This window comes from Sapajus apella, unplaced genomic scaffold (assembly GCF_009761245.1).
Source record: "Sapajus apella isolate SASKATOON/1434 unplaced genomic scaffold, GSC_monkey_1.0 scaffold111, whole genome shotgun sequence".
Taxonomy (NCBI): Eukaryota; Metazoa; Chordata; class Mammalia; order Primates; family Cebidae; genus Sapajus; species Sapajus apella.
This window is the reverse complement of record NW_022437051.1, coordinates 5,225,251-5,240,177: the sequence shown is the minus strand read 5'-3', so window position 1 is coordinate 5,240,177 and position 14,927 is coordinate 5,225,251. Positions and strand designations below refer to the sequence as shown.

Sequence of the window (14,927 nt, the reverse complement as noted above, 5' to 3'; positions counted from 1 at the left end):
AAGAAAATAATTCAAGAAAAGTTGCCTCCACCTTAATCCTACAGTTAAACATTTACTGAGGCAGAAATAGAGAAAGAATGGCGTTGTTTTATATGAGTACTAAAGGAGCTAAGAAATAATATTCATAGATTTAATACCCTTTGCCGCTTATTATAAATCTTTGTACCTATAGGTAATTAATAGAAACTGTCTTCTAAGCAGTCATATAACTGAACTGAACTTCGGGGTGGTTTATATGAGAATGATTCAGATTTCAAGTACAGCGGGCCCCTCTTCCGTGGGGGATAAATTCCAAGATCTCCCGTTAAGTGTCTGAATTACTTATATATACTATACTTTTTCCTATACATAGATACCTATGATAAAGTTTAATTTATAAATTTGACACAGAGTTTGCAACAAAAACTAATAATAAAGTATAGTTATAACAATATGCTGTAATAAAGTTAGGTGAATGTGATCTTCTTTGCTCTCAAATTACTTATTGCACTCTGTTCACCTAATTCCAGGCTGCAGTTGACTACTGGTAACTGAAACCATGAAAAAGGAAGCCACAGATAAGGGGGTGTCTATTGTCCAACTTTAAATATTATGATACAACAGGTTGCTAAGAAGGTGACCTTTTAGAACTAAAGTTTTATTTTTTTCTTTGCTTTATCATTAATTGAGAAAGAATTCAGTCAACTATATTGCCTTCTCTATGTTTTATTAGTAAAATGCAATAGAAGTATGTATGACTTTAACATTTGAAAGGGATATTGTGAGAATTTCAGACATAACAGTTTAAACTTACAAAGCAAAGAGGTATCTTAATAGATTACAATGAAATAGTGGAATTCATTTTTAAATTTCAAGAAATATTTTCTACAGATTCAAGAACAATCACGTTCTCTCAAGACAATCTCTTATTTAGAAAACCTTTGTAACAACTTAGTAGTGAGATTGCTTTCTTAAAAGTATGCATTTCTTTTAGTAAAAGATGATGAATGCGAGTCAGATGGAGAAAATGAGCAAAACCATGATCCTAATGTTGAAGAGTTTCTACAACAACAAGACACCGCTGTCATTTTTCCTGAGGCACCTGAAGAGGACCAGAGGCAGGGCACACCAGAAGCCAGTGGTCATGATGAAAATGGTAAATGGAGCTTAACAGTTGTGTTTCTTTCCCTCTTTAAAGGATTATTACTTCTTCCATTCTACTGTGGGAACCTGCTCTACTATAGGGAACATTTTTGAGGACCAAAAACTTTGTTACAGGTGCCTATAGAGAGTAATCTGTTTTATTAATGGAACACTATGATGACAAAACAGTAATAAATCATTAGCTGTTCATGTATTGTAGTAATGCCACTGCCTGTGAAATGCTTAGAACAGTGTCTGGACATCAATTTCCATTTACTTACATGGCAGTAGGCAGTAGAGTGAGAACTAGCGTAACTCTTACTGCCCTTTGATTCTTTTCCACTATTCTTTTAGCAAATAAAAATATGGTTGTCTGCTTTAAACCAGAACATACTAATTTGGAGACAGTGGTTTTTCTGAATCTGCCTTAGTCCACTCTGTTATGAACGGTCAGTGTACAGAGTGTGGAAAATACAATAAAAATGTGTTCAGACTCTCCTGAGAAGAAATAGGCTGTGTTACAGTTTTGGAGGAAAAAACTTGTTTCACCAGAAGAAACTAGGTTATCAAATAAATGAAAGGGAAATAGAAAATTTTAATATATATATGTATCTATGTAAAAATTTTTATGTGACAAAAGGCTTTCAAATAGCCTCACTGAAAGGAAACAATGAAACCTAAAGAAATGATCCATTATATATATATATATCTCTAATAAAAGTTAAACCTTTTAAAGTTCGTTAGGTCCACATAGTAAAATCTAAAAATCGAGGAACCACCTGTTCTAAATTAGTAAACAGTTGGATTATAGGATAAGTAGTTGAAACTTATTACTTGCAGATATTTAATGTAATTTAATTAAATGCTAATAAAATATTTTTAAGTGTTCTGTCATATCAGCATTTGTTTACATATTCCTTTTTATAACCAAATAGTATTCAATTATGTGTATATGCCACATTTTTTTCATCTATTTATCCATTGATGGACACTGAGGTTGATTCCATATCTTCGCTATTGTGAATAGTACTGTAATAATAGCATGGGGATCCAGGCATCTCTTTGATATACCGACTTCCTTTGGATAGATACCTAGTAGTGGGATTGCTAGATCATATAATTGTTCTATTTTAAGATTTTTTTTTTTTTTGAGAAATCTTCATACTGTTTTTCACAGTGGCTGTCCTAATTTTCATTCCTAACAACGTTTTTAGAGTTCCCTTTTTTCCACGTCTTCACATCATTCATTACTTTTTATAGCAATTCTAACTGGGATGAAATGATACATCATTGTGCTTTTGATTTGCATTTCTCTAATGATTAGTGATGGTGACCATTTCTTCATATATCTGTTGGCCATTTGGATGTCTTATTTTGGGAAATGTTCATTCGTGTCCTTTGCCCAATTTTCATTAGGATTATTTGGGGTTTTTTTTTAAATCTGTTGAGTAGTTTGTGCATTCTGCATATTAGTCCTTTGTCAGATGAGTAGTTTGCAGATATTCACTCTGTTGTTTCCTTTTCTATACAAAAGCTTTTTCGCTTAATATAGTCCCATTTGTCTATTTTTGGTTTTGTTGCGTGTGCTTTGGAGGTCTTGGCAATAAAATCTTTGCCTACACCAATGCCTTGAAGTGTTTTCTGTATTCTTCTAGTACTTTTATAGTGTTGTGTCTTAAATCTTTAACTTATCTTGAGTTGATTTTTGTATGTGGTGAGAGATAGGGGTCCAGTTTCATTCGTCACATATTAATACTCAGTTTTCCCAGCACCATTTATTGAAGAGTGTTTCCTTTTCCCAGTGTATGTTTTTGGTGCCTTTGTTGAAAATCAAATGGCTGTTAATAATGTGGATTTAATTCTGAGTTCTCTATTCTCTTCCACTGATCTATATGTCCTTTATACCAATGCCATGCTGTTTTGGTTACTATAGCCTTGTATTATATTTTGAAGTCAGGTATTACAGTGTCTCCAGCTTTGTTCTTTTAGCTCAGGATTGCTTTGGCCATATTGGGCTTTTGTGGTTCCATAAAAATTTTAGGATTTTTTCTACTTATGTGAAAAATGCCATAGATATTTTGATAGGGATTGCAATGAATCTGTACTGGCAATATGATCACTTTAATGATGTTAATTCTTTTGCTTCATGAGCATGGGATGTCTTTCCATTTACTTGTGTCTTCTTTCATCAATGTTTTGTAGTTTCTTTTGGGGCAGTCTTTTATCTCCTTGGGTAAATTTGTCCCTAGGTATTTTACTTTTTTGTAGCTACTGTAAATGAGATGGCCTGCTTGATTTCTCGTGTAGTTCATTATTGCTGTATGGAAACACTGCTGATTTTTTATGTTGCTTTTGTATCCTGCAACTTTGAATTTAATTAGCAGATCCAAGAGTTTTTTTGGTTGTGTCTTTAGGTTTTTCTAGATATTAGATCATATAATCTGCAAAGACAGACTATTTGACTTTTTTCCAAATTGGACGCCTTTTATTTCTTTATATTGCTCAATTGCTCTGGCTAGGACTTCCAATACTGTGTTGAATAGGAGTATGAAGGAGTGGAAATCCTTTTCTGGTTATGCTTCTTAGGAAGTCTGTCAGCTTGTTCCATGTAGTATGTTGTTTGTTAGCTGTGGTTTTGTCATATATGGCTTTTAGTATGTGGAGGTGAACCATCCTTGCATCCCTGGGATAAATCCCACTTGATCATAGTGCATTATCTTTTTGATGTGCTGTTAGGTTTAATTTGCTAATAGTTTGATGAGGATTTTGTGTCTGTATTCATCAGGGATATTGACCTGGATAGTTTTCCATTTTTTGCTTCATCTTTCTCTGGTTTTGGTATTAAGATAGTGCTGGACTTACAGAATGAATTAGGAAGAATTCCCTCTTTAATTTTTTTGAATAGTTTGAGGAGAACTAATATTAGTTATTTTTTGATAGTTTGGTAGAATTCAGCAATGAACCCCTCCCATCCTGGACTTCACTTTGTTGGGAGATATTTATTATGGATTCAGTCTCATTATTCATTATTGGTCTGTTCAGGTTTTCTATTTCCTTCTAATTTAATCTTGGTAGGCTGTCTGTGTCCAAGAGCTTATCCATATCCTCTAGGTTTTTCAGTTTTTTCATGTACAGTTGTTCATAATTGTCTCTTTTATATTTCTGTAGTATTAGTTGTAAGTCTTCTTTTTTATTTTTTATTTGCATCTTCTCTGTTCTTTTCTTATTCTAGCTAGTGGTTTATCAGTTTGGTTACCTTTTCAAAAACTTAACTTTTCTTTTGTTCTTTGTAGTGTTTTTTAGTCTCCATTTCATTTATTTTGTTCTGATTATTATTTCTTTCCTTCTACTAATTTAGGGTTTGTTCCTTTCTAGTTCCTTGATGCACATTGTTAGATTATTTATTTGAAATGTTTCTATTTTTTGATGTAGGTATTTATTGCTATATACTTACTCTTAGTAATGCTTTTGCTGTATTTCATAGGTGTTGGTATGTTCTGTTTTGATTTTAATTTTTATTTAGAGAAATTTTAAAATTTCCTGCTTAATTTCTTCCTTGACCCATTGGTGATTCAGAAGCATGTTGTTTAATTTTCATGTGTGTGTACTGTTTCCAGAGTTCCTCTTACTATTAAAATCTAGTTTTACTGCATTGTGGTCTAAAAGCAACTTGATATGATTTTGATTTTTAAAAATTTGTTGAGCCTTGTCATGTGTGCCAACATATAGTCTATCCTAATGTATGTTCTATGTGCTGATGAGAAGAATATGTATCCTTTAGTAGTTGGATAAAATGTTCTGTAAATGTCTCAGGTCCATTTGGTCTAAAATGCAGTTTAAATTCAGTGTTTCTTTGCTAAGTGTCTTTCTACATGATCTGTCTAATGCTGATAGGGGTGTTGAAGTCCCTAACTATTATTGTATTAGAATCTCCCTTTAGGTCTAATAATACTTCATTTATGTAACCAGGTACTCCAGTGTTAGGTGCATATATGTTAAGAACTGTTATATCCTCTTACTGAATTGATTGCTTTGTCATTATGTAATGACCTTCTTTGTCTCCTTTTACTGTTTTTGACTTAAACCCTGTCTCATCTAATTATAGCTACTCCTGCTCACTGTGGTTTCCATTTGTGTGGACATCTTTTTCTATCCCTTTACTTTCTATCTATATGTATCTTTATAGGTGAGATGAATTTCCTGTAGGCAGCACATAGCTGGGTCATAGTTTTTATCCATTCAACCAATCTGTAGCTTTTAAGTGGAAAGTTTAATCCATTTAGATTATTATTATTGATATGTTAGAGCCTATTCCTGTCATTTTATTTATGGATTTCTGGTTGTTTTGTATATATCATTCGTTCCTTTCTTTTTTACTGATTGTGGTTTGGTAATTTTCTGTAGTTATAACATTTGAGTTCTTTGACTTTCTTATTTGTACTTGCTATACCGGTGGGTTTTATATCTTCATGTGTTTTCATGATGGTAGAGATTTTTCTGTCGCTTCCAGGGATAAGATTTAAACATTTCTTACAGGGCCAGTCTAGTGGTTATGAATTCTCTCGGCTTTTACTTTTGTTTAGGAAAGACCTTATTTCTCTTTCATTTATGAAGTGTAATTTTGCTGAGTATAATATTCTTGGCTGGCATTGAGAAGATCTTTTTGAATTGAATCTATTTGGGGTTTGCTGAGCTTTCTCTATCTGGATGTCTAAATCCCTTGCTTGGCTTGGGAAGTTTCTCACTATTGTTTCATTAAATAGATTTTCTATCCCTTTTCTTCCCTCTTTGCCTTCTTTTCTGTCCCTTTTCTTTCCTCTTTGCATCAAAAATTCAAATATTTGGTTACTTTATAGTTTATTATATGCCTTGCAGGCTTTGTCCATTGTTTCTTTGTTCATTTTTTCTTTTTTCTTTGACTAGGTTATTTTAAAAGACCTATCTTCAAGTTCTAAAATTCTTTCTTTTGTTTTACCTAGTATATTGCTGAAGCTTTCAGATATTTTTTGTCTTTCATTCAATGAATTCTTCAGCTCCAGAATTTGTTAGTTCTTTTTTATGATACTTATCTCTTTGGTAAATTTCTCATTCATATCCTGATTTGTTTTTCTGGTTTCTTTGTGTTGCTTTTCTGTGTTTCCTTGTATTTCACTTAGCTTTTTAAAGATCATTATTTTGAATCTTTTTCCAGGATTTCATAAATTTATTTTTGATTGGAATCTGTTGCTGGATATTTATTGTATTTCTTTGGAGGTGTCACATTTCCTTCCTTTTTCATGTTTCTTGTGTTCTTACATTGATACCTACACATCTGGTATAATAGTGAATTATTCTAGTTTTTTTTGGATTTGCTTTCATGGGGGAGGACTTTTTCTGAAGATATATCCATGCTGTTGGTTGGGTAGGGCACTTTGGCTTTGATTCTGGGTGTGTATGGTAGTGTAATTTTTGTGTGATATCTTTGGTTATAAATAGTGCAAGTAGGGTCTGTGATTTCCTCATTGTCTTAGGGTGCAATTGTTAATGGAGGCTGAGGTGAAGTTTAGCTGGGATAGGGATGCCAGGTCGACCATTCCTTGGGCCCTAGTGGTGGCAGTAACAGGCTTATGGTACCTGTCCTTTAGACCACAGGGTGGCATACTGACACCTTGTTTTAGTAGGTCCAGTGGTAAGCTGGGCAGTTGAGCTGGTTCTCAGGCTTCTGGGCAACGGCAGTAGCAGTGGCAGGACAACCCTCTGGTTCCGTAGTGGTTCACACTGGTGTTGCAGTGATTGCAATGGGCTGGGTGGGTCAATCCCCAGGCCTGCATGTTGTGCATGCAGGACAGTGCCAGCTGTGGTGATATGATAGTAGCAGGTTGGGTGGACCCAACCTCAGGCCTCTAGGAGGAGTGTTCAGGTGACAATGTTGGACTGGGCTGGGTAATCCCCATGTCCCTGGAAAGCATGCTCTGGAACTGGGCAGGAGGTAAGCTGGGCCAGATGGACCTGTCCTTAAGCCCCTTGGTGGTATGTGTAGGCACTGGCTATGATGGCAGGGGCAGGATGATACCAGGCCACCAGAAGTGTGCTCAGGTAAGGACATCAGTGGTTACACTGTGGTCTTCCTACTAGGGAGGGCAAGGTTGCTCTCAGGGGCAGCAGCTATAGAGAGGAAGCTGGAAAGTATGTGCTTTAGCCCCAAATAGCAGCTGTGGATGGGACAGCCTGTCCTTAGGGCCCTTATAGTAAATTCAGTGGCAGCTCAGCTGCTAAGGAAGTTGGGGTCACTGCCAGTGGCTAGCACTTTGTCCCCAGTGGTGGCAGCAATCTGTTGGGGAATCTGTCCTTGGGGCATGTAAAAGTATGTGCAGCAACTCTGCTAGGGATGATAATGGTCACTGCCAATGGCTCACACTTCAGCCCTGGCAGCCGCAGCCAGCATCAGTGGTGGTTGTGAAGTGGGGTATGTCAGTGGGGCTCCAGGCATGTGGAGATGCAAGGGCTTTGGGTCCCAGAACAGGATGCAGTCTGGTGGGGGTTGGGCTCTCAAAATAGTGCTATGCTGCAGCTACTTAGAACTCAGAGGGTATTCAGACCCAGTATAAGCTGTCTTCAGAGCAATATTGTCATGTGGTCTCCAGGTACCTCCCCTGTATTAGTCTCAGAGCCTACAGTGGTCAAGGGGTTCTCCCATAGCTAGGTCTGCAGGAGTCCATGGTGGGAATGTGGACCCCTAGGAGTCTCTCACTTACTCTTTCCCTGCATTATAGAGAGCCTTTGCAGGTTGCCTCACTTCCTTCTTCCTTACTTGAGGTGTTTCCTGTCACTTTTCTGTTGAATTCCAGTGTCCTTTCTTAGATGATCTATGTGAAGTGTGATTACCTACTGATTATTTTGGTTCTTCCTTGTAGAGAAGGTGAGTTCCAGATACCTCTTTTCAGCCATCTTGAAGCCCCTATTGCCACATATTTGACTAGTTATTTAGCATTTAGGTGCTCAGTCTATTATTTGCAGCCTGGTCCTTTAGCAAGACATTTAATTTATACAGACTTGAATAAAGGTAGTATATGTTTAGAAAGAACTTGGAAATTTTATGAAATTATCTTTGGTGGTTTGTTTTTCTATAGTGAATTCAGAATGAAAGTAGAAATGATATTTACAAAAAGATTTCACCTAGTAACTTATTTCATTGAAGAAATGTCCAATATGGAAAACTACTCTTAGTTAAATTATAATAATTGGCAAAATATTACATTTTAGGATTGTCAGGTTTAGACAGCTCCAAGTGTAAAAATAAAGTTCATTCAGTAAACTCTAATTTATTCAGAATGCCTTTGTTTTCTAAAAGCTATATATATTCGTACGTATACAGTTACATAGCAGATTTGCCAGTGTATTTCAATAGGGGAAATTGCAAGCAGGGTCATGCATGGGACGTGTTTTATGTAGCAGGCTTAGATCTGGCCCCCATCACTCTTTCCTCCCCCACCTCACAGGCACTCTTTTTGGCCTGAATTCAGTCCTATGGCCACACCTACCTGCAAGGGACTCTTGGAAACATAGTCTGTATACCATTTGCTCTTTGATGACAGTGACTTGGTAGTTTCATTTTCAAAATCAGAGGAATAAACATTAAATAAATAATAATACCATTGCTACCAATAGAAAGACTCTGTTGTAGAGCACAATTCCCTTTTAATATGTATACATTTTACAAAGGCAACCCACATTCTAATTTTACTTTTGTTTTCTTTTCTAGCTAATCACATGACAAAAGGGAAGAATTGTGGTTTAGGGGAAAAGATGGGTCTTAGAGGTCAGACAGCCCGTATTTGAATCCTGACTTCATCATTTTCTGGCTCTCTGACTTTTAAGTTGTTTAACCTTCCTGGGCATCAGTGTTCAGTCTCTTATAAAACAGAGATGAGTATAACTGTATTGTTTTGAGGATCAGATATAAAGTGGGTAGCACAATATCTGGAACATAGCATAGGGACTCAGTGGAAACTTTGGTAATATTTTCTGAATGTTTTCAGTTTAAAATATATGATCTTTATTTTACAGGAACACCAGATGCATTTTCACAATTACTCACCTGTCCATATTGTGATAGAGGCTATAAACGCTTTACCTCTCTGAAAGAACATATTAAATATCGTCATGAAAAGAACGAAGATAACTTTAGTTGTTCCCTGTGCAGTTACACCTTTGCATACAGAACCCAACTTGAACGTCACATGACATCACATAAATCAGGAAGAGATCAAGTAAGTGCAATGACTGAGAGAGAGTTCACTAACTTTCCAGATTTTAACAACTCAGCCCTCAATGAAAAGCAAGGATTTTAATATATTTAAAAGTCAAAGGGGTGTACAAAACAGCACTGTCTCCAGCCTTATAAAAGTAAAAATGATTATGAATTTGATTCCTGAGATTAAAAACCACACAAAAACATTATTTTAGAGGTAACTCAGAATATTTTTCAGGTAAGATCCTTTCCATCTTGATTTAATTACTTATGCCATAACAGATAATTCTTCAAGTTTAGAAGATTTTAAGTTACATTCTATTAAAATGTTCAGTGTATGAAAAATAAGTACTGACTATATAAACCACATCGTACTAAACAAATTGCCCAGAAAGTCAAATAAAAAAAATTTAATTTCCTTTGAACCAGTGACTATTTATTCTCAGTATAAGCTACTGTGGGTTTTTTCCCCCACAGTAAAGGGAGTTGCCTCCTCTAAAAATCTAAAGTTTAGATTTTTTTTATTCTGAAGACTCAATTTTCATATGGTTTATTTTACTTCTACGTTACTGTGCCTCAGTTTTTAGAAGTATAAACTAAGACTATTTTGTAACTATAAGTTACATTTAAACTGCTGGTTCTATATTTAGGATTAAAGTCAAAAAAGCTTTTATCAACTGTTCTTCTTTAACATAGTCCTGGTATGTTATCAAGTATCAACAATCAAATTAATATTGCCTTAATTCTAACTTTAAAAATTAAATAAATGTTCAACCACACAGGATTTGTGACGGTATATGTTGGGGTTAGGGCACATTTCCAGTTTTTTACATCACAGAATGATGTATATCTACATACCGGAACTCTGCCCTATGGATGTACCTAATATGTGTCACATATCCCATAGAGAACAAGTTGAAACATTTGCTAAGGTGATGGCTAGGCCAAACAAACAACACACAAAAATTGTAACAGAATAAGAATTGACTGAGCAGAGTCAACCTATTTCCTTAGTACTTGGCAACAGTACTTACAAAATAACAAGATAATAAGAGGTTGGTAATGAGGGAGAACAGAACCAAGATTTTATAGGTTAATGGTTAAGTCCATGGAGGAGCACTTGAAACAGGTGAGAGCTCCAAGAGAAGGACAAAATTGATACAGAGAAGGGACTATTCTACTGAAGACAAACACCGTCTCCTTCCAAGTGCCCCTATTAATGAATCTTATCAGAGACACCAGCAGAAGAGTATGTTTTATACCTTAGACCTCTGACGTGGTGACAGTATAGACAAGGCTTGGCAAAGAGCCTACTCACATGACATTCACAAAGCAGACCCATCCTGCAGCTGCTGCCACCATATTCCTTCTACTCCAAGGGCCAGCATGAAAGGAAAGGACAGGTTGAACTGGTGGTGAAAGCAGAAGATGCCATTATAAAAACAAATTCTAAAATCTTTGTTGAGCATGAAAACCAATTCTGTGATGATTTTTCCAGTGGGTGCAAACGTAGTAGGTTTCATATATAAACTATGGCTCAGAATAACGTCAGGAAGGAGCTGTGATAAATATGGGAACCAGTAATGTGAGGAAATATAACTGGAAGGTCTTGGAAACAATTTAGTTTGCAAAGCAGCGAACTAAAAGGTAGAATGTCTATTTTGCTGGCCCTTGGGAATCACACTGTGAGTAACAAATAAGTATTTTCAAGTCTTCCTAACGTATTTATTCAACAAACATTTGCCTTTCTGTTATGTGTGAGGGCCTCTTCTGGATGTTAAAGGCACAGTAGTGAAAAAGAAAGTCCCTGAGAGCAGGAACCATACATTGGTAGATTATATAAAACAGAAATAAAATGATAAGTAGATACTATGAGGAAATATAGCAGGATAAGAGGATAGAAAGTGATGAAAGCTGCTAGGTTTCACAGAAAAGGGAGACTTTTCTGAGAATGGGACAGCTGACTATAGAGAAGGAGCCAGTCATGGAATACTGAGGAAGGGCATTCCAGTCAGAGGAAACCACAAAACATAAGAAAGCCTTGAGGCCAGAATCTGCCGGGCTCGCCCTGAGAACAGCAGAGGCCAGAGAGGTATTGGGGGCTATATGTTATAGGCCCTTTTGTCGGCCAAGATAAAGACTTTGGGTTGTATTTTAAAGTGCAGTGGGGAAGCCTGTCGAGGATCCTGGAATTTTCAATTTTTATTTTTAAGGGAACACTGATTGTTGGATGATAGATCAAGAGAGACAAGAACAGAAGCAGGGTAGAGACTTTTCTTGTAATCTAAGCCAGAGGTTTTGGTGGCAGATATAAGATTGTTGGCTTCAGAATATATTCATATGCTTGCTGATGGATCAGATGAAGGTACATGAGTAAGAGGGTAATCAAGAATAATTCCAAAGTTTTTAAGGCCTAAGTTATAACCAAATAAATAAGGGTGCTAGTCACAGAGATAGGAAATACTAGAGAAGGAGCTGGCTTGCAGGAGGGAAATTAAGAGTCTGGTGTTAATCATGCTAAGTTTCAGATGCCTATCACCTTCCAGCTGGCAGTATCAAAGAAGCAGTTGGCTCTAAGAGTCTGGAGTTCAGGGGAGAGGTTTAGAGATACAAATTTGGGAGCTGTCACCATATATTTGGTATTTTAAGCCATAGGTCTGGATGAAGTAGGACCTGATAGAGAATAAGTACTCATTCTCTTTCTTTACTGTAAAAAAGACAAGGAAGGGATATTCCAGCTGGGAGAGCATGAAGCAGCAGTTGAGTTAAGCCATTAAAGGATGGGTAGAATCTTAGTAGTCAGAATTACGTGAAAACACAGTGAAGGAATAAAGAATCATGTAATCCAAAGCCAAGAGATAGAGAGGAGCAATATGTGTGCAAAAAACCATGGCTCACTAATGATTGAGGTGTGGACTTATCATAGAAAACTGGTGAAGAATCATCTTGGAAACTCAGAGACTATAATCTTGGAATCTGTAGACTCTGAATCTTTATTGAAGGGTTAATGGGGATCCTTCAGAGGTTTATGAGAAGGCGTTAATAAAATTCAATTCAAGCAATGCTTTTGTAAGATTAATATAAGTATGAAGAATACATTTGAAATATACAAAAATGGGAATTTGATAAACCAGACAGAAAGCTATTATAATAATCTACATTTGGCTGAAACAAATGGAAGTATTTTTTTAATCATCAGATTAAAGTACATTTAGGAAATACCAAATGGAAGAGACAGGATAAAGTACAGGAAAAAGCCTGTCTTTTCTTCTATTCAAGACCTTGTTCTATTGAGTGAGTGAGCCTTAGACAGGTTATTCAGTATTTGTGGACACAGTTTCTATATTTATAAATTGGAGTACAAACAAATTAACCTGTAAGTTCCTACCAAAGTATATATTACTTTATTTTTGCTAATTTTGAATACTGTTTAATAAAGATGAACTCTGATACTTTAAATTAGAAAGTTGATATTTTTCTGTATCAAATTCTGTTTGCATTATCACTATCCTTTTTGGTAATAATTTCAAGAGTTAGATTTTTTTGACTGCTACAATTTGAGGTCTTTAAGAAACAAAACAATCATCAGGCTCACAAAAATGTTACTCTTAGCAGATTGGATGTATCTAAAGATCTTTTGCTTTACAAATAAAATACCAATTCTTTCTTACAGAGACATGTGACGCAGTCTGGGTGTAATCGTAAATTCAAGTGCACTGAGTGTGGAAAAGCTTTCAAATACAAACACCACCTAAAAGAGCACTTAAGAATTCACAGTGGTAAATATTTTTTTTCTTTCTACACTCTGAATATCATAGCATATGTGGTAATAAATAAATCTATCACAACATGTAATCTACATACATGATCAGAAACTCCTTGCATTTCTTTTGGCATACACTACTAGGGAGAAATTTTATATTTATTATACGTTTTATTAGAGTCTTAAACTTTGACTAAGTGTATCAAATTAATATATAGTATGACATACTCCAGATTTCCTAATCAGAAGATAATATAGTATATTTTTATAAATATAACCTGAAAATGCATTAGCTTTCTAATTAATGTAAATGTCATCGCCTCATTTGACAATTAACAGGGGAATGAAAAAGAGTTTAGAGATACAACTTGCACAAGAGAATAGGGAAGTGAAGATATCCTATATGTGAGAAAAGTAGAAATGGAACTCAAGATTGGAAAATATTGGAGAAGTTATATGGAGGCAATGAGAGGGGGTGAAAGGAGTATAGCAGTAATGAGAATATAAAAGAAAAATGTGCTTTCCCACCATCTTCACCTTTCTATCTCATGTCATTCTCTCAATTATCACTTACAAGGTTAATGTTATGTGATGAAAGTGTTGTGTCTACTTTAGGAACTCGGAGTAAACAGCCATATTTGCATTTCTTTGGAGACTCTACTTGAACAAAAGTGCAAAAGGAAAACTTGCTAACATCTCATGATGCCCTATGACATCTGTTTATCTCCTGATAAATTTTGATATGTTATTTTAGATTTAAGTAATTTTAATGAAAAAATTACTAACCATGAATGGGAAATGTGGGTGTTTGCCCATTGCTTATTTTGTGAAAATTATGTATTGGCATTCACATTTTACAAATATCTTCCTACAAAAAAGGTATACTTGGATAGCTTTGTGAAGTGTGGTTGGTGATACTTAACGTTTTATTTTGGAACTGCATTTCTAAAAGTTTTACTGTATTGCTCATTGAGGTTAATCCTCAATTTGATAAAGGTGCTGAAGTTACCACTTGAAAATGCTCAAACCAAGATCCTTACCAAAACATTTATTTTCACACATTAATTAATGTTTCTGAAAAGTAGAGGTTGTCTTTTCCAGCCTACCACAATATCCTATTTCTTAGCTCCTATGCTATGGAACAGTTTTTATCAATAATAATATATTTTAACAACCTACCTTCTTATCACAGATGATTTAAAGTTGTTAATAGAGATATAGCTAATTGAAGAGGGATTTTTAAATGTTGAAATCAGAGCAGAGGAAGGAAAATAAAATTAACAGTAAGATTTATGTATATAATGAGTCATTCATTTTGTCATATTTCAGTCATATAGGAAGATTTATCAGATTTATAAATAATACAGAGTTGGAAAGCATAAATCAGAACAAGGATTGAAATACTGGTCTAGAAATAAGAAGTTGAAAGTTAAGCATTGATATTTAAAAATCAGTTTCAATCAAGTAGTAAATTTGAATGGCCTAGAGCTTAATATGGGCTGACTGTATGCTGCTACTGCTCAAAAGCTAATGCAAATTTACACCAGATCATGGAACACAAAGCTCCCACTGTACTCGGCACTGTCGATTCATTATGTACTTATTTCTGTCTTGTTTTTAAAACCGTCTAATATGAGGTTTGTATACCTTTAATATAGCAAGTAATTTTAATTTAAAAATATGTAAGAAAAATTAAAGTAAGACTCACATGAAGTAAATTGTAGGGGGAAAAATGAATGCTGTGAAATGCCATCCATATGCTGGAAGTGGACTACAAATTAGGCTCTAAGTAAACGACAATCAGTAACCAAG

The 14,927-nt window shown here is 35.3% G+C and overlaps 1 protein-coding gene and 1 long non-coding RNA gene across 29 annotated transcripts in view; one reads left to right on the top strand and one right to left on the bottom strand.

Annotated features, from left to right (window-relative positions):
• The window catches only part of ZEB1 (zinc finger E-box binding homeobox 1), a 202,861-nt gene that overhangs the window by 174,714 nt on the left and 13,220 nt on the right, over positions 1-14,927 (top strand). For all 28 annotated transcript variants that reach the window (XM_032259718.1, XM_032259709.1, XM_032259690.1 and 25 more), the window contains 3 exons: positions 974-1,135; positions 9,169-9,371; positions 13,026-13,131. In XM_032259718.1, the coding sequence (XP_032115609.1) occupies positions 9,342-9,371; positions 13,026-13,131 (136 nt within the window). In that variant the 5' untranslated portion in view covers positions 974-1,135; positions 9,169-9,341. The remainder of the gene's footprint in view (positions 1-973; positions 1,136-9,168; positions 9,372-13,025; positions 13,132-14,927) is intronic.
• LOC116537529 lies at positions 2,251-14,897 on the bottom strand. The gene is made up of 3 exons (XR_004263166.1): positions 14,888-14,897; positions 12,044-12,048; positions 2,251-2,461 (listed from the first exon to the last, which is right to left on the bottom strand). It is a non-coding gene; the product is annotated as an uncharacterized LOC116537529 (long non-coding RNA).